The following is a 22,450-nucleotide window of genomic DNA, read 5'->3' on the forward strand; positions in this document are numbered from 1 at the left end:
TCCAAGTGTTCAATCTCACAACTAAACACACATTTAGAAGCTCAAACCTGTAATACACAGACATGTCATTTAAAGTTTGTTAAAAAGCCTTTAATATTGACCTTGACATCTAGAAACAGCAATGAATGTGTTTTGTTAAATACATTTTCTTTCAACAATAAACAAAAGTTGACCATAATGATTGAAGAGACGACACATTTAAAACATTTCACATCATCTACAAAGTGAAATCATAAAAACAAAGCACACTACACGCTCACTTTATAAGCCCCAATAAAAAACTTAACATCTATGACCTAAAATAAAGAATTTAAGAGGAAATATTTCAAACGACCAATGATAAATGACAGTTGAAACCCCCAAACCATGAACTTTAAATCTTTGTCAAGACTATGTGCGATATAAAACAGAAATAAGAGGTTTCCTCTTGAGTAAATGTCCCAGAGGAGGAACTAATAACGTGAAAACTCCATTTATTCAAGTCAAACGTAAATAAGCGACGCTCCAAACACTGTCCGTCCATCAGAGGGTCCAGCAGCACATTCGAGTCCACTCAAAGTCCAAGAAACAAATCAAAATATCAAATCCGCTTCAGTCCAAGTGTGCTGGAGTTTCCTCTGGACGAGGCAGAGGATCTTTCCTCTTTCCTCACAGTTCACTGCTGCTGCTCCGTGTCCCAGCCTGGTTTATGGAATTAAAATCAATGACAATCTCAGTCCTCTTCGGCTGGAACTGCCTGTCGAACACAAAACAGACAAAGTATTTAGAATGAATGGTTTGTTTTATTTCTGCTTGAAAGTATACAGAGGAAGTCTGGAATACATGCGTTCGCACATCCGGGAACTTGTGCAGTGGCAACCGAGTCCGCCATTTTGAAAGGGGCACAACAGCACGTCTACTACATACGAAATCCAGGAAATATGAGGCCAAAATGCCCAAAACCTGCTTAATCTGTCAGGACATCGCTCTGTTGACTGACCAAGAAATGAAATAGCTTTGTCGTGCACCTTAGTTTGACGTTATCATCTAAAGAATCAAAGTATTCGTAGCTCATGATGCCGTAGAAAAAGGATGCAGTCGTGTTGGTTTTTATATATTGCGTGCCCCTTTCAAAATGGCCGCTATGGGGAAGTCCCGGCTATGACGTCACCGCCAACGCATGTATACATTTCTTACTCAGTCAACAGAGAGATGTCCTGACAGATTAAGCAGGTTTTTGGCATTTTGGCCTCATATTTCCTGGATTTCGTATGTAGTAGACGTGCTGTTGTGCCCCTTTCAAAAAGTTCCCGGATGTGCGAACGCATGTATAGGTTATCTGTCCTTTTCCTCTGTATCTACTGCGTTGCAACAATGAAATTTCCCCATGTGTGGACAATAAAGGAATATATTATCTTATTCATTGTTTTATTGTTTGTGTTGCACTGAACCACCAGGACGAGTTCCTCTGTTTGTGAATCCTGTTCATTCACACATCGATGCATCTCTGTTTATTCACTGATAGATTATTTTTATTCAGTCAGAATGACCTGTGTGCTGTTTCATCCCTGCACGGATCGTCGTTCTCTTGTGTCGTGTGTGGACAGAACACTGACCTGAAGATGACCCCTGCCATGCTGAGCAGCCTCCTGGACGCCGTCATCCCGGGCGTGGCGTGATATTTATCAGATAAATACACCACTTCCCTGATCCCTGCCATTGAAAAAAAGACAAGTTACACCAACGTTACATGTTTCTACCGTGTCTGAAAATGCCCAAGTCATTCCTTCTGGTCATTCCACAGCTTCATCCTGCTTGACCGTCTTTGCTTTGCTTCGATCTGGCCATAATCAGGGCCTTTTACGCTCAAAGTGTGAAGCACTGACTGAACACAGACACTCGTCCTCAAACACTAATACTACAGTCATGTACGTCACATGTGCACAAAGAACTGTCACTTTAACTACAACAAAGCGCTTGTATAACAAACACTGTTAGCCCTGAACACGTGCAATACTTGACTGACTTAACCATGTGCAATACTGTCATATTCATGTGCAATACTGACTTAACCATGTGCAATACTGTCATATTCATGTGCAATACTGACTTAACCATGTGCAATACTGACTTAACCATGTGCAATACCGTCATACTCATGTGCAATACTGACTTAACCATGTGCAATACTGTCATATTCATGTGCAATACTGACTTAACCATGTGCAATACCGTCATATTCATGTGCAATACTGACCTAACCATGTGCAATACTGTCATATTCATGTGCAATACTGACTTAACCATGTGCAATACCGTCATATTCATGTGCAATACTGACTTAACCATGTGCAATACTGTCATTCATGTGCAATACTGTCATATTCATGTGCAATACTGACTTAACCATGTGCAATACTGTCATATTCATGTGCAATACTGACTTAACCATGTGCAATACTGTCATTCATGTGCAATACCATCATATTCATGTGCAATACTGACAACCATGTGCAATACCGTTATATTCATGTGCAATGCTGACTTAATCATGTGCAATACCGTCATATTCATGTGCAATTACTGTCATACTCACAATCAATTAAGGCCATATTCATGTGCATATAACTGATGTAAATAAGAGTGTTTACTTACCATTATTATTAGTATTATTTAGTCTTATGCTAGCTATTTTTACTTTATTTTATTATTTTAATCTTTTTTTTCCTCCATTCCCTATTAAGATATGAGGAGTTTTGTTAATAAGAGTTTTTTGTTTTGTGACGAGGAAGACGAGATGGTGCCACAGTGAGGAGGGAGTGGAATGAAGATGCATCACTCTCTCTTTTATGGGCGGGGCCAGCTCTTTATGAATGGATTTAATTAGGTTTTATCTTGTGTGTCCTTTTGTCCTGTAAATGAACACAAGGCCAGTTAAGATGAAACTTTTATTTGATCTTATTTGCACTCTTCTCTTACGTCTTTGTCCGTTTTGTTATTTGCATTTTTCGTGTTGTTATTTGCATTTGCTTCCTGTTGTGAAGCGTTTGATCCGTCACATGTGAGAATTGTGCTCGACAAACTCGTCTTTGTCCAACCAGAAAACTGGATTGTGAAGAATCCACTTTCACATAGTTGAATTACATTATATAGTGTAAAAACACAACAAAACAGCTTTTGTTTCACCATTTGCTCTGGATAAAATAATAACGGTCACAAATTGAAGAAAAGACAATAAATCGCAAACAGTGTCACTATAAAGCTGTATTTTCCATCGTCTCTCTCACCAGTTTGAAGCAGAAATGTCATGATCAAATACCACAATGAAAGTAAAGCCTCTTCCTCTCATTTCCTTTTCCAAACATCTGCACATAATTCACCACTTCTCTATTTAATGCCCTTTCTATTCCCACATTTCTCCTTCTGGTCAGACTCCGTGAGGCTCTGGGTGAGTGACAGCTGGATTCAACCAATCACAGTGAACTTTGAGAAGAAGCAGACGACTTTATCTTTTACCTATAAGGCCGCGGTTATTTTATGACTTGGTTTACGGATCCGCCGCACTTAGATTATTGATTTATACAATATAAATAAAATGAATTATGATTTTTTTTATAAAGTCCCGCCGACAAAGCAAAATAGCATTAAATGAAGTCTATCCAGAAACGCGGCTCTGTTGCCACGACCTTAAATGAAATATAAAAAGCGGTATTTAGTCAAAAGATAAGAGCGCGTGAAGCGTGACGGAACAGCTCCGTCCCTGCGCGGTCCCGGCGAGAGCGCTCGCGCCCGTTTCGCTGTCTGCTGCGCCTTTATATCGCAAATACACATTTTAAACCCGTTTACCACATTTTCTCCAGCGCGTTTTGCCGTGACTAAGACTGCACACTTAGAAGAGTCTGTTCTACTGATGCAAAACACGCTAGATCTCCTGTTACACTCACCTGCGCGCCACATCCCCCCCTTCTCCTTCTCCTCCTGGTGTGTTTTGTGTAAACCCGGAAGAAAAAATCTTTTGAAATTATATTTATATTTCGTTCGCCTGTGCAATATATTTCATTTAAAAATCCGTAAACCAAGTAATAAAATAACTACGGCAACAGAAAAATACAAAACGCGAGAACATCTAAAATGGCGAAGGAGCTGCTGAATGTCTTTGCCTTAGCGCTCACCCGCCTGGATGATGAGTTTGGCGCACTCGTTGCAGGGAAACAGTGCCACGTACATGATGCAGCCTTTCACGTCGGCGCTGTTCTTGTTCATGATGGCGTTGAGCTCGGCGTGGCACACTGTCGGGGAAAGAGGGTAGAAACTGTCAGAGCTGCACAGTGTATCCTGGCAACACGCGTATCCATGAGGGACGTCACCATTATAAGGTTTTATTCATGATTATCCAGGTCCAAATGTAATCGGTAAACTAGTGAGATCGGGAGGAGTTTAGAAGCTAAATTATGTATTTTTAGGTCAAGACATAGTCCAAAAAATAGATCTAGATGTTAAGATTTTGATTTTTCTTTATCTGGCTGTTTTTGTCACATTGATCTTTATTTTGTTTATCAGAAAGTTCAGTTTTTAAAGCCTGTTAAAAACTTGAGGAAATATAACATTCAACAGAAAATTCAACATTTCACTGTTGTTTATTCAGTCTCAATAATTATGATGTTTTACAATAATCGTAACATTAAAATGTGATGGTGGCGTCCCTAGTATAGATATATGTCTCCGTCTCGGTCTCCGTATAGATAGATGTGTATCGTGATGCCCAGGTGAAGCTAAAGTGATGCTGCTTTTCAACAAAAACACTAAATGTGTAAATGTTTCTTGTGTCATTTTGATCATTCCTGATTTATCCGAGCCTTTAAACCTCTTTTCACAACACATAAGTTGCGATCAATTGATTCAGGCCGAATACTGAAGAAGTCCAAGTGTGCAAAATATTGTTTCTGTGGTTATTGTGTTATTTAAAAACAGAACTAAAAAAGTATCATCACTAAAACTAGAACGTTATCAGAGATTACATTTGTTAAGACGTGTAATTGCGTTGTTGTTGTTGTTGTGCTGTTGTTGTTGATCTGCGTCAGCCAGCCGCTCACCGTACGGGTACTTTGTGTCCAGCTGGTCGTCCGCAGACCGGGACCAGGGCAGGAGGTCGTCGTCGCAGCCGTTTGGCATCCCGTTGTACCCGATCCCCACGATCTTATTCTCCTGGTTCACGATGCACGCTCCGACCTGAGATCACACACCAGATCTGCAGTTAGGACCATTCAGTCTTAACCCGACACATGTTTTTACTGGTATTGGCCTTTTAACATGCTCTTGACTCACCACTCTTGACTTTAGCGTCTCATCTTTTTACTTTAAAAAGGTGCTGTAACGTTAAAAATAATAATAATAAATATAGCCGCAAGCGGCAATGATCGGCGCGCGCCACGCCGCCGCCACACCGCCGCCACGCCGCAAGAGGAGGGGGCGCTAACGCGCCCCAATTGTCCTTTTATTACGCCTAATGCTGAATCTGTGACGCTGTCACATCTTCTCCCCTTTGTTTTACCATCAAAAAGCTATTTTATTTTGAATTCTTGGCAAAATGTGCGGCTTTGCCGCACAGACACCGTGACTCTTTGAATAAAAATGTGAATAATTTTTGACGGTTCACCCCTGAAGATGAGTCTCACCAAATTTCATGTTGATAGGGCTAACGCCCTGGGAGGAGTTTGTGAAAGTGTAAACATGTTCTGGCGATTTCCCCATTGGAATAACATGAAAGGTTTCGGTCATCGTTACGGCAACGCCATAACAATTATGACATGGGTCTCATTGACTTTTTTGATGGGGATGCTAAAATTGAGTTGTGTGTCAAATTTCATATAATTTCGCAAAACTAAACATTTAACCTCCATATAAAATCTGTAGGGGGCGCTGTGGCGCCAAATAAATTTATTTCACTTCAAGTAGGTTTAGGGCAAAGAGTTTAACAACTGATTCTAATTTGACGCAATTCGGACTTTATCTGCGCAAACGGCAGATATTTTAAATATGGGAGATTTCTGAAATTCTAGCTACAGTTTGCGGCTTCGCCGCACAGAGACCGTGACAGGTATCAATGTAATTTGGATAACTTTTGATGTCCCACTCCTCAGTAGCATTTTCACCAAATTTCAGCTTTTTAGGGCCAACGCCCTGGGAGGAGTTCGTAAAAGTAAGACGTTTGGAAAAACTCCCAAGTCATAATTAGCCATTTTTGAACCAATATGGCCAACATTTGGTTGGGCGGACGGCGTTGCCGTAATAATATTTTTTACTTCTCTTGTCACCATCTACCTCTGCGCCAAATTTCATGATTCTACGATAAGATTTTTTTGGGGTCATTTTCTATCTTAATGCATTTTTGGTACATTTGAGGGCGCTGACACGCCAATTTTTTTAATTTTAGAAAAGGGAGATAGCCAGAATGTAGAGAGGCACGATTTTTAGAGGTGTGTAAATTTTTGTGACCTTTCGTCAATGTTCACTGGGTGAAAAATAGGGGGGTTGGTCCCGAGAAGAAGAAGAAGAAGAAGAAGAAAGAATAATATTCCGATGCGAAAACAATGTTTCCCATTTTTCAAATATCATAAACTATACATTTTCGGAAAGCGCTCGCGCTTTCCTACCTCATGGTGTGGGTCCCTGGTCACTGACGGGTACTTTCGATAATTTTGAGTGGGCTCCGCCCACTTTGTGTTTTTGGCCCACTATACAGTAATAATGTTCAATTTTTGCATTACATGCTTATATGCACGAAACATGCAAGAGATGGGGAACGTATTCGTGAGCTACTTAGGGCAAATGAGTGCTTTATATGTAAAGTGCTCGTTTAGTGCGAACTTTTGCACGGGCTTCGCCCGTTTACAACGGTAATGTTCCATTTTCCTACAACTAATTAGTATGCACGGGGCGTGCATGAGTGGAGGAGTGCGTTAGTGAGTGTTTGTAAGTGGGCGAGCGCTTCGCGCTCGATTTCGTGCGCACTACGTGCGCACTTTCGCAGCCGTGCTTCGCACGGCCTTACGAGACTAATAGGCCTCTCGCCAGCTTGTGGCGCTCGGGCCTAATAAATAGACCTAGTTAATTTAAAACTCTGCAGCAGTTCCAATGTTTTGCTCACTTCATCCCAATTATTCACCGCAGTGAGTTTGGAAGTGTGCAATTCCCTGCTTCACAATGAATAAAATGCTCTTTAATCAGATGCAGACAGCACACATTGGTCTCATTTTTACCCGAATAGCAAAACACAAAACAGATTTGACTTTGTTCCATAGAAAAACATCTGGTACAGCTGACACACGTTATATCTGTGAAGCGTTTCCTCTTCAGTATTTGTGTTAGCGCTCCATCTACTGGCAGCAGAAAGAATTACCATGGGAGAGTAAACAAACGCTAGCTTGCCTCTGACATGCTAATGTTAGCAAGCAGTTGTGATGAACGCAATTTGAGGCATTTGTGCTCCGGATCTTTACCTTTGATGTCACAAAACGGGGATATTTGAAACTGAGAGTTTTCCGAGGCTCAGGGAGAGAGAAGTGTGAAAGAAGCCAAACAACTCCAGGTATGTTTTTGATGGAATAAAGTCTGGCGGTAACGTAACACTTGGATACCAACCGCCATAAAACACCAAAGAAGAAGAAGAACATCGGGCCTCGGGGGGTTGTGGGAAAGAAGTAGAGTCTAAAGAACAAAATCTAAAGAACAAAATCTAAAGAATAAAGTCTGAAGTCTAACTCCAGTAGGGGGCGGTAATGTAACACTTGGATACCAACCGCCATAAAACACCAAAGAAGAAGACTACGACAGTCTGAGGACTACGAAAAGTCTGAGGAATAAAGTCTGGCGGTAATGCAACAATTGGATGCCAAGCGCCATAAAACAACAACAACAACAACAACAACAACCAAAGCAATGGGAGGAGTACTTTTACGGACTACGACAGAGTCTGAGGACTACGAAACGTCTGAGGAATAAAGTCTGGCGGTAATGCAACACTCGGATGCCAACCGCCATAAAACAACAACAACAACAACATGGCGGCCAGGAAACGGTTATGGATTTTCTAGTGCGACGTCATGAACCAGAAAGTATAATTATTGACTTAAAAATATGTCTAAACTGGATGCCATTACTTGAAACGCTTGAAATACTGGTCTGATTTGGCACGTCTTAAAAAAACTTGTTTAACTTTTAAAAACATGTTAGTCGTGCATTCTGAGGCCTCAAATAAAGTTGTTATCCACAGTTCAATTGCACAATATTTACGGATTTTGAGCAAGTATTTATCAGGAAGGGTTTATATTCCAAGAGCAATACGGTTTGGTTACTATAGCAACTGGAATACTTTGTAGTAAACTCTTAAATTGGCCGCAATTTATCGTAACTACGTTTTAGTCAAACGAGTGGTCCAACCTGTCATATTTAGACCGATCGTTTACTATTGATTTACAACAAAATGCGAGACTTGCCTCGTTTCTATTATTTTGACTTTGATTGGAATTGTTAACTCGGATGCCCTCCCACGTAGACGCCCGGTTTAAAAGGACAGTTCCTGCTCTGGTCACCTGTGAGTTCGGGTCCTTGCTCCTTTGGGCCGAGAGAAACGCCACCGCCATGAAATACTCGGGCCACTCCAGGAAGTCCTGCCTTTTCCTGCTGCTGCCGCCGCTTTGGAAAAACACAAAGGAATCATCCAAACGTCACATGCAAAGCACCTTAACACTACAATTTAAGCTCACAGAGACGACAGTGAGTGAACAAAATGAATTAAAAAGCAACATGTAGCCCTACAAAGAAATAAAGATTCAAAATTTGCGAGGGATGTAATGTCCCCCCTTTTTTTTATATATGTTCAGCGTCTTTGGGTCACTGAAAAGCGCTATATAAATAAAAGTTATTATTATTATTATTATTATTATTATTATTATGTGATTATTGGGAGAACACTGGAATCTTTCATTTTCTTTTGTTTCCTTCCTCTGATGTGTTACAATTCCTCAAATTTGTGATCCGTTTACAACATTTTACTTTCTGAATGATAGAATAAACTAGAATAGACAAAAACACCAAGATACAAATGATTTAGTTGCATTTTTTAGATGGACTTCTAAAATTATCGTGATTGTTATTTTTTAGATTGAATTTGAGTGTTTTAATTGACTGCTTGTTACTTATGTTTAATACTTAATTGTATATGATGATGTTGCGGGACATTTAAAACGTCTCTTTACAAACCACCACTAGAGGGCGCCCTGGCATAAGGTTCCTAGAAATGATCCATTTTAAACACTTTATAATTTAATCTAATTCGCAGTCCCTGTCTCTTTAAAGTGCATCCCTCTTGACTACTTTACTGCAGAAAATGCCAAACAATTATGGAAAATATGTGAAAATAATATACAAATAAATCCTAATTGTAAAGCCATTCTGCAGTGGACACGTGTAATAAATCTTCCTTCATGACATGATAGAGAAAATATCAAATATAAACAGAAAAATACAAACATTCTCAACACGAAATGACTGATTTGACAACTAGAAACAAGAAAGCAAGTATAACATTTCAAAATAACTTGACTTTTAAATGATCTATAGTCTATTCAAGTCTAAACACTGCTGCAGAACACAACAAGCACATGTTAAATATAACTTGTCATCACGCAGAATCCTCAGACTCTAAAAAGGACTATTAAATGGGACAAATTGTGACTTGTAATGAGTATTTTAGTTAAACGCATCGTCGATAAAGTCATGACTCTCACCCGTTCAGAGGACAAGGTTTGTCCTGCTGTGGATCCGGCTCCATCACGTCAAAATATGTGTTTTAAAGTATTTGTTTTATAGTTTAAAAGTCTAAAAAACCAGCGCGAGCAGCAGCAGCAGCAGCAGAGCCTGAGCAGAGCACGCAGTGCGTCACCAGGAAGAGATTTCCCGCTTTCACTCTACTTTTTCCGCCCTGAGATTTGACTCGAGGGCAAAATACTTTTCTCACAACAAACCAACATTCACTTTTACGAAGGCGCATTTGGGATACTTATGGATACTTATAGAACATTGTAAGCTTTACTTATTACACTGAAATAAAATATTCATACTTAATAAGAGCGTTAACAGGACAACATTGTGAATAACAATTTGCTGTTCTTAATGCATTGCCTTGGAGAAATACAAAATAAAATACAAAACACGTTATGTTCAAGCTGCTAGGACGCATCAAGTGATAGAAAACAATAAATATGGAGCTAATAATGAATTATCAATGTGTTGCATCACTTAGTTTGTATTTTCTAAAGCAACCTTTTCCTTTTCCCTCCAGTTTTACCTGGGAACTGTCAACCAAAACATCCTTCTCCCACTATAGTTAAATAAGGCCAATATAATAATTGAGTGTTTATTAAATATGTTGTATGACTAATAAGACATTTTAAGGAAGTAAATAAGATCAAATCCACACTGGTTTGGACCCTTTTCTGAGAACACCAGGATTCACGACTCCAGTTTGGGAAAAGACGTTCTAAAGTTTCACAAACTCATGGGACAGTTTCAAAAGTACAGAAACAGTCACTGCCATAAGAAAACCACATCATTCACTTCAGCAGACAGGAACGTTTAACCCGCAATATTTATTTATTTGAAAGATTCATCGTTTTCTCCGTCGTAAACATTGTTTATTTGTAGCAGTAAAATAATGAGTCATTCCGTATCCAGTTTTCAAATATTTGTACCGGTATTTGTGTTTGTACGCATAATAACTTGTGATTCAATACAAAATAAAATCATTGTTAATCATAGGAATAATCTGAGTGAGTCAACAAAGTGAGCAGATTGTGTCAGTTAATCATTATAATTAACTGTAGTTGTCAGTGTTCTTCAGTAAACAGGAAGTGCTCTTCATCCTGGAACAAACATTTTCAATTATTATATTCAGAAAACGATACATAAACTGCAGATAAAAGTCAAACAGAACTTACATGTTGGAGATCCGCTCCAGTCTTTCTTTGAGATCATCCTGGAGGAAAATATAACAATTTACATTTGTTTTAAAGCTGCAAATAACAATCGTTTATTTCTATTGGACATCGAGTCTTTTTAAATACATTTTCAACCAAATAAATGTTGCATTGTGACGACTGAAGGCTTCTAGGGAGAGGATATTAACAAATAAAGTGTATTATTGATGATAATTATATTCATTTTTGACATTGAGATTTAATAATGACACTGTCTTTGCTTTTCGTGTGTGTTTTAGAGTCTGTTTAGCTCAGATACTGTTAACGATGATCAAAACACCATGAGTTATTTTAACAGTCCCCTCGTCATTAGTATTAGTATAATGATATAATAAGCTATTTATATATGTTGTTTTATCATTGTTCATTGTTTTATGTTGCAACGTATCACCAAGACAAGTTCCTATGTTTGTGAATTATGTTCATTAATTGCAATAAACCTTTTCTGATTCTGATTTGAAATTATGATGAATTGATTGAGTATTTTGGTCTTTTCACCAATCAATTTTAATATTATAATAACTCATTTTGTCTCACCATCTGAGAAGTGCAAGGTGCCACAACATGTTAACCGCAGCCTTGAAAAGCATGATTTTATTTGTATATATAAATAAATTGTAGGTTGCAGAATACCCTGAACTGCACAACATACTGCATGAATGACTTGTATGTCATCAGTGTATACTTTTACTGAGAGACTTCAGTTGCAGCTGGGCTAACCGTGCTAACCGTGCTAACCGTGCTAACCGTGCTAACCGTGCTAACCGTGCTAACCGTCACAAATAATCGGACACTCAACTCATTTGTAACTTTGAGTTTTAAAGGTGCTCTGTGTAACTTTTTCCAGCCGTTCCCAACACGTTATGACAAACTACTTATCAAAACTGTGTAAGGCTCTGGGGCTCGACCGCTGCGTTTACATTTCTAGGGCGGAGTTTAGAGCAGAGACAGAACCAATCACATAAACCCAGAAGTGAGGCAAAAAACGCGACACGCTTAACCAGATATTACGTAGCCCATGTCAACAAGGCGTGTCCCGCGTTATCCGTCCTGAACGCAGAAAATGTCTCCTGAATCGTGATGACGCCCTTCGTATAACCGCATCTAACGCACATTCATCACGGCGAGTAAAGCGGACTTTCCTCATCGTTCAAACCGAAGCCAGAGCAGAAGTAAACACTCGATCACGAGCCGGGTCATGGGCCGGGTCACGGGCCGGGTCACGGGCCGGGTCACGGGCCGGGTCACGGGCCGGGTCACGAGCCGGGTCACGAGCCGGGTCACGAGCCGGGTCACGAGCGGGGTCACGAGCGGGGTCACGAGCGGGGTCACGGGCCGGGTCACGGGCCGGGTCACGAGCGGGGTCACGAGCGGGGTCACGAGCGGGGTCACGGGCCGGGTCACGAGCCGGGTCACGAGCCGGGTCACGAGCCGGGTCACGAGCGGGGTCACGGGCCGGGTCACGAGCCGGGTCACGAGCCGGGTCACGGGCCGGGTCACGGGCCGGGTCACGAGCCGGGTCACGAGCCGGGTCACGAGCCGGGTCACGAGCGGGGTCACGAGCCGGGTCACGAGCCGGGTCACGAGCCGGGTCACGGGGCCGGGTCACGGGGCCGGGTCACGAGCCGGGTCCGCCATCTTGAATGTTTTGGATCGGGGGCGAAGAGCTACTTCCGTATCTCAGTGTGATGGGTTAAAACCTCCGACTGGGATTGGTCGGTAAATAGATGACCGACGACTTCATTGGCTCTGACTCTTATGCATTCAAACAGAATGTGGGCGGGGCTGGCGGGTCAGTCCCTGCAATATGTGTGAAACGCACTTCTAGGGACAAGTGCTGGCGATTAGCTCCGGCCATGAGCGCTATAGCATTAAGTGAGTCAATGTTTTTATATCCGTCCTCATTCAAATAAACCAACGACTAAATGAATGTTACACAGTGCATCTTTAAGGCAGGAGCTTTAAAACAGAACGTACTCGATTGTCTGGTTCTTTTGGCTCTTCCAGTTCTTTCCTCTCGTTGTCTCTGCAGGCGAGGCCTTTGACACTCGGCTGTTTAACACAGAAAAACATACTTGGAATACGTGAAATTCAACAGCTTCATTCTGAAGTTATGAGGGCGTCAGGCCTTTAGGAAAATATATTCAATTTAGAGATATTCAATTGAAACTTCTAGTGTAGTTCACGCACATAAATGTATGAAAAATATGTATTACACCCGTTTTATCATGTAACGTTTTCATATAAAATTAAGGCATTTTTTTCTGTGTAAAAAGGGCAAAGTTCCAGCTTTTTGGGAAATTTTTATCTGAAAAATTGATAGACCCAGGATTAGATTTGCTTAATTTCGTTGACAAATTAGATCAATTATAATAATGCATTCAAATGACATGGCGCTTTATGGACACTCAAAGAAGCTTTACAAGAAGAAACAAAGAAAAAGGAGAACAATGGTGTAAAAAATACATTATTTGAAGCGTGGTTTGTAAATCCTTGACACTTGCATCACGTCTTATCTCATCATGTGTTTTACCTGAGGCTTGTCAAATACAACATCGGGGTCACAATAGGTTGCGGATGGAGAGCTCGGAGGAGGGACATTCTCCTAAGAAATGAGGAAGAAAAGGTAAATGTCACTAACCCACAAATATGAGTCTGTTAGTGAGTGGAACATATTAAAGTGCATTTTCAGTCTTCAAAGTTTGTGTTTTGAAGCAGAAAACTGAGAGGTTTCCCAAAAGTACAAAAACAAATCATCACACAAAGACTAATACAATATTTGATCAATATTTTCCCACTTGTGTTAAATGTTTTCTACTTTTGTGAAATAGTTTTGTCTGTTTTGTGAATATGTTCATGTTTTGACGTCGGTGTAAATTGGTGACAGTTTGAGGTTTGTAATATCTATGAGTTTCAGTGTGAGGAACATTTAGCATCATTATTACAGCAATTAAGACAAAGAATATATAATATATAATATATATATATATATATATATATATATATATATATATATATATATATATATATATATATATATATATATATATATATATATATATATATATATATATATATATATATATATATATATATATATTTTGAAAGAGCAAAAGTCCAATTTCCTCAAAATATCACCTATTAACAGGAAGCACAAACATGTATGTAATGCCCGGGTTTTGTCCTGCGTTTAGTCCTGCGTTTAGTCCTGCGTTTAGTCCCCGGTGTAGTCCCCGGTGTAGTCCCCGGTGTAGTCCCCGGTGTAGTCCCCGGTTTAGTCCCCGGTTTAGTCCCCGGTTTAGTCCCGCGTTTAGTCCCGCGTTTAGTCCCGCCGCGTTTAGTCCCGCGTTTAGTCCCGCGTTTAGTCCCGCGTTACTATGTAAAATCATACAAATGTCACCTTAGCGCTGCTCAGCTCCAGTTTAGTTTCCAAAAGCAAAATTCGACTGTGCAGATTTTCCCACGTCTCCCTGGAAACGGTGATTAACTGTTCTTCACTCTGCAAGAAAACAGACAATTCAAAGTCTATTCAAGAAAACAAACAAACAAACAAACAAACACAAACAAACAGAAATGAAATCTACAAACGTCATCTTTGTTTCTGGGTCTCTCCAGCTCTTCAAGGCGTTTCTCCAGGACGCTGAGTCGGTCCAGCCCAGAAACGAGGCCCTCGACTCGGGCCCCGAGAGCGGACAGCCTCCCCTCCAGCTCCACACACTGAAAACACACAGAAACACAGATTATTTAAACGCCCTTCAGAATAAACGACATTAACAAACAAAAATATAGTTGTCGAGTCGTTTTGTGACTCGCCACCGCAATTGTCGGACCAAGTCGGCCTCGGTGAAACTGAGAAAAACAGCATTTTACTTTTTTTTCCCCAAATTTGTGATTTTCATTTTTTTGCAGAATGTGCTAGTTGAAGTTATGAATAAGCCCCTGTGTGCTTCAGATAACACTATTGGTTGTCTTAAACGTATACATTAAGCTGTTAAAAATGTGGAGTTTTCGGGTCTTTTTCCTGCTCTCCTGGGGGGCGTCACCTTTTTCTAGCCAACGTGTTGTTTACATTTTCCACCAATCAGCTGTGATCCGCATGGCTACAGCTGCGTGCTCCGTGTTTTCCTCTCATTACTCCAGACCGTCTGCAGAGCACAGTCTTCAGAGCTTACATTTCCTGGACTACATTGCAACGGAACTGTTTACTCAGGTACACTTTTGCTTTACTACTAAATTATTGCTTTAACGCTGTGTTTTAAGGCAGTCTCGCGATCACTTTAGAATCGTACTTGTCTGCTCCGGTGGAGCTAATGCTAAGCTAACATGTTGCTTCAGTGCACTCTGCAATACGGGCTTAATGTGACTACTTGCTGTTATCACCATGTTATCGGGTTATTTTTCGGCGTGGGTTGGCCCGTGGGTTGTGTGGGTTGTGCTTTGTGTCTGTTTTATGGTGCTAAACCGGAGCTAAACGCAGCTATTCGGAGCTAAGTTGTAAGCTAAACTTTGCTATGTTATCGGGTTATTTTTCGGCGTTTTGTCTGTACAAATTATATACTTATGTAGTATTTCTTGACCCGTGGGTCGTGCTTTGTGTCTGTTTTATGGTGCTAAACCGGCTCTTAGCCCCACAGCCCGGAGCTAAACGCAGCTATTCGGAGCTAAGTTGTAAGCTAAACTTTGCTACGTTATCGGGTTATTTTTCGGCGTTTTGTCTGTACAAATTATATACTTATGTAGTATTTCTTGACCCGTGGGTCGTGCTTTGTGTCTGTTTTATGGTGCTAAACCGGCTGTTAGGCCCGGAGCTAAACGCAGCTATTCGGAGCTAAGTTGTAAGCTAAACTTTGCTATGTTATCGGGTTATTTTTCGGCGTGGGTTGGCCCGTGGGTTGTGTGGGTCGTGCTTTGTGTGTGTTTTATGGTGGACTAAACCGGCTGTTAGCCCCACAGCCTGGAGCTAAACGCAGCTATTCGGAGCTAAGTTGTAAGCTAAACTTTGCTATGTTATCGGGTTATTTTTCGGCGAGGGAAGAGAAAAAAATTACAACTCCCGATACCACTTCTGGTCACGTGGCTTACGCACTGCGTCACTCGAACCAATCACGCGCTTGCCTGGCCATTATCAGCTTCCTGTGTGTCTCTGCACGGTGTTGGGAGAGACAACAGGATGGCTGAACCAGGTAAGCTTTGCGACTAAAACACCCGCTTTTAATCACTTTAATGTGCGCCGGTTTTAAACTCAAGTGTATGTTTATGTTTTGGTGTGCTGTTCTGCAAGTGATTTGCTTTTACGAGCAGTGTTATCTCAAGTGAGCTAGCTAGCATCGCTAGCCGAGGGCAGATGTCCCAATATCTCCGCGTTTTGCATCTTAAATACACCGTTAACGTCACAATGTGAACTGTTATCTGTGAAGCGTGTTATTCCCATATTACTGTTAACCCTAATCCTTTTTTTCCCCTTTTCAGAATTGGCAAAGACACCCTGACTGACATGACCTGTCTCTACGTCAAGTCTGCTAAGGAGCGTGGTAAGTGTAAAACATTATTTTGGTGATTTGTGTTTTAATGATTAGAGTATAATTAACCATAAGCAACATCTGTTTTTCAGGTGAGCCTGCAGTTTGTACATCAAGCTTCAGATCACTGTGGAAACAGCTTCTCCCACACATCAGAAGCTGCAGGCCACGCACAGATCATCAGATTATCAAGCGAGCATACATGAAGACCAGGGTTGACACTTTGGAAGACATCGCTGAGGTTAGTTTATATTATTTGACTACTGTAATGTGTAAACATTAGCCTGGCAAAACTTCAGTGCTGCTCTCTGCTTAAGATGTTTCTTCTGTTCTCATTTTTTTACAGTGTCGCCCTTGTCATCAGGTAGTGGAAAACAGCTCTCCTGAGTCTCACCTCAATATCCCACAGCTTGTTGGAACGGCGGATAGCAAAGTGTTTGTCAAGAACTTGGACTGGCAGAAGCATCTGAGTCCCTTCTTCAGACGGCTTCCAAAGATCAAGAGTTATCAGCACTTCAGGTATTTATATTGAAACTCTCACATTGTGTTAAAAAAAAAAAAATAGTTAATGAGTGTTTTATGTGAAATAGTTAGCCATTTCTTAAATGTCCTGTTATTTGTTTACAGCTTTGATGCCAAGAGCCGAGAGTCACAGCACAGAAGAGTGCTGCACAGACGAAGAAGAGGATGAGGATGTGATCTCTGATGTAATTGGACTCTGGTGGTGTACATATCATATCTATTATCTCATATCTCATATCTCATATATTCAAAGCCATGGACCCGTTGCAGTTCCTATACCTGGCCCTGGCATCGGTTTATAAGAGTTCTTCTATTAAGAGTGTTTTTTAAACTTCCTATAAGTTACTGTCCTTTCCCCCTGTATCTACTGCGTTGTAACATTAAAGGCTCTTATCTTATCTTTTGTTGTTTGTGTTGAATCATTCAGTGCACCATTGTTGGTGAATCACCTGTGAATTATGTTTATCGACAAATGCAATGAACCCTATTCTCATTCTGATTCTGATTCTTTGATCCTATTCAGGGCCTTTTGTAATCCAAGTATTTCCATTTTAAGTTTCATTCAAGTCCAGTTACCATCAATAACAACACTCCTTGAGTCTTGAGTGACAGCTGTAGGGGGGAGGTGGTGTCAGTGTGACAGGGGGGAGGACTTATCTCAATGAGATGCAAATGAGCCCCCCTGTGACTCTGGGCTCACTCCGGTGAGAAACTTTGGAAGCCGTTTTCTCAGTGAATGGGTTTGAGAGTTGTTTACATTCAAATGACCACAACTTACTCAAATATTATCAGATCTACATGAGTGACACATCATTGGAAAGCTTTGAATTCACACTTTCAGAATCTGTGAATAACTCAAAATGTCTCCGGGTAGACATGTAACTGGGTTTCATACGGCCGGTCACATTTGTAAAAATCTTAAAAGCCGTTAATACTCCATAGGTGAGGGGCGTGTCCATCGTTATAACCTCAATAACGAACATTTAGCTTTGAGACAGATCTGATTATACGGTGCACTTTTTTTGAATCATTTACGGTGATGAGCGTCAGTTTGTCACCCTTCATCCAGTGCACCTTTAATCAATAAATAAAAGGAATAATAATAAATAAAGGAATATCTTATCTTAATAACTGACAAATCCCATGTGACGTGTACAATTTCAGGCCGTACGTACGCATCGTTTGTCCGCCGCCCCCTCTTCCTCTTCTTCCTCCTCTTCCTCCTCTTCCTCTTGTGCTCCTCTGGACTCTATAACCTTGTGTTCAGCGGATTGAGACGGGAATGTTTCTACTGGAGCCGAACGAGTCTCGACCTTTGAGGAAGGCGTCTGTTTGTGGGAGAAAGTCACGGGAACTGTGGACGGGTTTTCCAAGTGGTTCACGACGTACGTCTGGGCAGGAATCTAAAGAGAACATGAAGAAACACGAGTAATGTTCACTTTCTGCTTTATAATAAGTCATTTCATCGTAGTCAGACTGTAGGAACTGAAATGGTTTATGGTTTATGGGTAATAGTGCTAGAAAATCTGTGTTTTTTACTATTTTATTTTTCATCAGAACATAAAACATACAAACTCAACAAATTAAACGTGAAAAAAACAAGAAAAATACTCAAGAGCGTGCTAGACCTGGAGAGGCTTAAGTTTTAGGAGCAAACGTTGGGAATAAGGGCGTGGCATCAGAAAAAAGGGAGAAAAAAAGAAATGTAATTGGTATACGTATCCATACATAAACACCCACATACATATATATATTACACACACATGCACATAGTCGGCCATATATACACACATATACGTACCTCTCACCTACATATACATACACAAAGAGGAATTACTCAAGATAATTCAAGATAATTGTCCCATTTTGACCATTGTCTTTCAAATTTGTCTATTTTTAAGTTGAGTCCTGAGGTTGTTTGTTCCATTTTGTAAACGTAACAGTGCTAGAACATCTAAATAATCAAAGGTTTATTTCAATCAATCACAAAGATATGACAGTTGTAACGTGTGCTTTCAGTCACGGTTCAACGTTTTATTCTGACATTCAGGCCAAGTTACTTTATACTTACAGCATTTTCCAGATTAGCAAAGGAAATAGCTTCTACTCGGACTTTCTTGTGCGACGCGGGAAACCTGGATTTTGGCTGTTTACGCACACAAAGAAAGAAAATCAGTTTCAGACAAAGTAAGAGCAAAGATTCTGCATTTACACACGAAAGTTCGACAATTTTAAGCAGTAAAAGTTTGCGTCAAGCATTTCTAACCCACTCGCACTTACAGGCCGAGTTCAGAGGAGAAAAAGAGTAACTTTATGTAAAAACACGCATATTCTAATGTAATAATAATCCCACTTCTTCATTTAAGTTATCGTCTAAACACAAACATCCAGTTCAATGACCCAGCGCTTCGACACATTTCACTCCTATAAACGATGTCCCAGTTTGAAGCTGTCTTTTGAAAACCAGCGCATCATAAATCATATTCAAACTGCCAATCACAACATCACGACGGTCAGAAGCAATACGTAAAATCACTGACTTTCGCCTTCTTGTGTTGGTTGTGTCTCTGCAGCACTAAACTGATGATGTCACACACAACAGAAATCTTCCTCTGTGAGAATCCGCACTGGAGGAACTGCTCTTTGGTCAAAACCGGCTTGTATTGGAAAATGTCTCTCAAAACCTGCGAAAAAGATAAGATAAGATATTCCTTTATTGTCCACACATGGGGAAATTTCATTGTTGCAACGCAATAGATACAGAGGAAAAGGACAGATAACTTATAGGAAGTTTAAAAAACACTCTTAATAGAAGAACTCTTATCAACAAAAACTCTTATTGACAAAAACTCTCATTTCTTAATAAAGAATGGAAGGGAAAAATAAAGATAAATAAAAACAGCTAGCGTAAGACAAGATAATACTAATAATAATGGTAAAATAAACATTCTATTTACATCAGTTATATGCATATGAATGTGACATTATTGTGTGTGAGTACAACAGTAATTGCACATGAATATGACGGTATTGCACATGAATATGACAGTATTACACATGGTTAAGTCAGTATTACACATGAATATGACAGTATTGCACATGGTTAAGTCAGTATTGCACATGAATATGACGGTATTGCACATGGTTAAGTCAGTATTGCACATGAATATGACGGTATTGCACATGGTTAAGTCAGTATTGCACATGAATATGACGGTATTGCGCATGGTTATGTCAGTATTGCACATGAATATGACAGTATTGCACATGGTTAAGTCAGTATTGCACATGAATATGACGGTATTGCACATGGTTATGTCAATATTGCACATGAATATGACGGTATTGCGCATGGTTATGTCAGTATTGCACATGAATATGACGGTATTGCACATGGTTATGTCAGTATTTCGAGTGTTCAGGACTAACAGTGTTTGTTATAAAGTCTGACAGCAGCAGGAAGAAAAGACCTGTGAAACGTCTCCTTCACACAGTGAGGGTGGATAATTAATGTGCTCACGATTGCTTTTCCCTCAGATTGTTCATTTAAGTTACGGTATATAGTGCGTTATGCATGTTGATTAATGAGTTATTTGTTAGCTCTGCATGTTTTTGTGTCCTTGAGTGTCCGTGTGAGTGTTTTATCGTTCACATCAGTGTAACAAAGCGGTATGATGTCTGAGATGTTTGTAGGGTTACCTTGTAGACGCTCTCTGTGAATCTTAGGTCAGTTTTTCCGCACAGTTCAAATCCAGACGTCACCAAGTGCTCAGCGACCGCCGGAGAGAAGGAAGTGAGAGCGTAGCTCACGATGGGAAGGAAAGCGCCGGGGTCTCCACTCGAGAGTCTGTCCAGAAAACAGTAGAAAAGTCTAGTTGTTCTGCGCTTACATTGTTGCACATTGTTAAATAAATGTAATTGTAAATATATTTTTTAAATGAAAAGATATCAGTGATGGTACAAGACATGAGGTGGACAAAAACTAAGATTTAGACATGGTTTATTAAAAAAAAATGGTGCAATCCTGCTCAGTTTTTTTTTTATTTATTTATTATATTTTAGTTGTCAGTAGGAGACTGTTTTTTTTTTTTTAAACTGTTTTTGAGACTGTTTTTAGAGTTTTTGGAACTGCAGCTTCTCAAGAGGTGCAAGTCAACGATGTTAAACCCTTTTTTTCTCCAATCCAAACACATGTGTGCACACGCTTTTTTAAAAATCAATCTTGTGTCAAATTTATCTTGTATGATATTTATGGCACAACATCTTGTCCCAAAACGGCTGATTCAGAGTGCGTTTTCACTGGTTTGGTTCTTGTTAGAGCCCAGTTTGAGTCCTGTTCTAGTCCATTTAGTTACAGGTTAAGTCCCAGTTAATCAAACATTTTTATGCATCATTTGTTGTGTAAACGAAAGATAGTATTTGAAAAAGGATTTGTCAACAAAGGATGGTTGAAGAAGCTCCAACATTTCTAATTAAGTGACTTACTTTTGAATGTAACAAAAGTTGAATGCACAGTCGGGGCGGCATTACATTCTAGCAAGAGCTCTATATATATTTTGAAATGTGCATCCACCAATAGAAAACGTGTATATCTAACGTTACTGGACTTTGAACCACAGTGACATTATTCACCTGCTGTAGTCGACAGGCCCAGTGTATTTTATTGTGCGAATAAGAGTTTCCAGCTTCCGAAGGCCACATTTAACATCTCCTGTCGACAGCATCTTGATCTACTAACACAAAGTAGAACGGCAGAAGTGTGAAAAAGGCAAACAATTGTGATCAAACTTCTAAAAAAATAAGTTATTTCGACTTTAGGCTAACACAACACTTGGCAATCGCTTTATAACCAATTACAGCTCATTTCACAGCGCAAAAATGGACAAATGCATATAGTTATTCGTATTGTTTACATACAGTTTAAGTTCAATCTATAAAATGTTCTTAAATTGACGGGAGTGTTGATATTTTTACCCTTTTCTCAATCGTGTTCCGTGCAGAGTTTTGTTTGTGCCGCTGCGTCGGAGTTGCCAGATAACGGTGCTGCCTCTAACTAGCAGCGGCCACACAACACTACCACCAATCTGGCAACCCGGAAGTGGCGTTTCAGGGGCAGTACCTTCGCGGAAGTACGCCTTTTATTTTATTATATATATATTTTTTTACCTTTTTTAGTTTGAATGTATCTTTTTACGTTTTAAAACTTGTGCTAAATGTTTGTTACGTTTTCTTTTTCAAAACAACTTATATTCGCTTTAATCTTCTTCTTTTTCTTTTGTGTTTTGTGTGGTATCCAAGCGTTACATTACCGCCAGAGTTTATTCTTTAGACTTCATTTAGACCGCCTATACTTAAGACTTTATTCTTCAGACTTCATTCTTCAGACTTTATTCT

General features: G+C 40.0%; 2 protein-coding genes across 3 annotated transcripts; both read right to left on the minus strand.

Moving 5' to 3' along the window:
• Positions 1 to 227: 227 nt before the first annotated feature.
• On the minus strand, positions 228 to 9,888 carry LOC140377513 (deoxycytidylate deaminase-like). 2 transcript variants are annotated; one of them, XM_072462950.1, is made up of 6 exons: positions 9,768 to 9,862; positions 8,571 to 8,664; positions 5,073 to 5,208; positions 4,152 to 4,268; positions 1,596 to 1,692; positions 228 to 736 (listed from the first exon to the last, which is right to left on the minus strand). In XM_072462950.1, exons 1-6 carry the CDS (start codon positions 9,809 to 9,811, stop codon positions 649 to 651), a joined length of 576 nt encoding a protein of 191 aa, XP_072319051.1. In that variant the 5' UTR covers positions 9,812 to 9,862; the 3' UTR covers positions 228 to 648. The 2 variants fall into 2 exon arrangements, with proteins under 2 accessions (XP_072319051.1, XP_072319050.1); XM_072462949.1 differs by having other exon boundaries at positions 232 to 736; positions 8,571 to 8,673; positions 9,768 to 9,888.
• A 1,084-nt stretch (positions 9,889 to 10,972) lies between these two features.
• Positions 10,973 to 22,085, minus strand: cep44 (centrosomal protein 44). The gene is made up of 11 exons (XM_072462737.1): positions 22,031 to 22,085; positions 21,689 to 21,786; positions 20,756 to 20,903; positions 19,597 to 19,740; positions 19,128 to 19,202; positions 18,232 to 18,459; positions 14,604 to 14,732; positions 14,416 to 14,514; positions 13,549 to 13,620; positions 12,993 to 13,067; positions 10,973 to 11,014 (listed from the first exon to the last, which is right to left on the minus strand). The coding sequence occupies exons 2-11, from the start codon at positions 21,778 to 21,780 to the stop codon at positions 10,973 to 10,975; spliced, it is 1,104 nt and encodes a 367-aa protein (XP_072318838.1). The 5' UTR covers positions 21,781 to 21,786; positions 22,031 to 22,085.
• Positions 22,086 to 22,450: the final 365 nt, after the last annotated feature.

Source organism: Eucyclogobius newberryi, unplaced genomic scaffold, assembly GCF_026437365.1.
Source record: "Eucyclogobius newberryi isolate DKJ021-1_F unplaced genomic scaffold, fEucNew1.0.hap1 SCAF_4, whole genome shotgun sequence".
In the NCBI taxonomy this organism is placed as follows: Eukaryota; Metazoa; Chordata; class Actinopteri; order Gobiiformes; family Gobiidae; genus Eucyclogobius; species Eucyclogobius newberryi.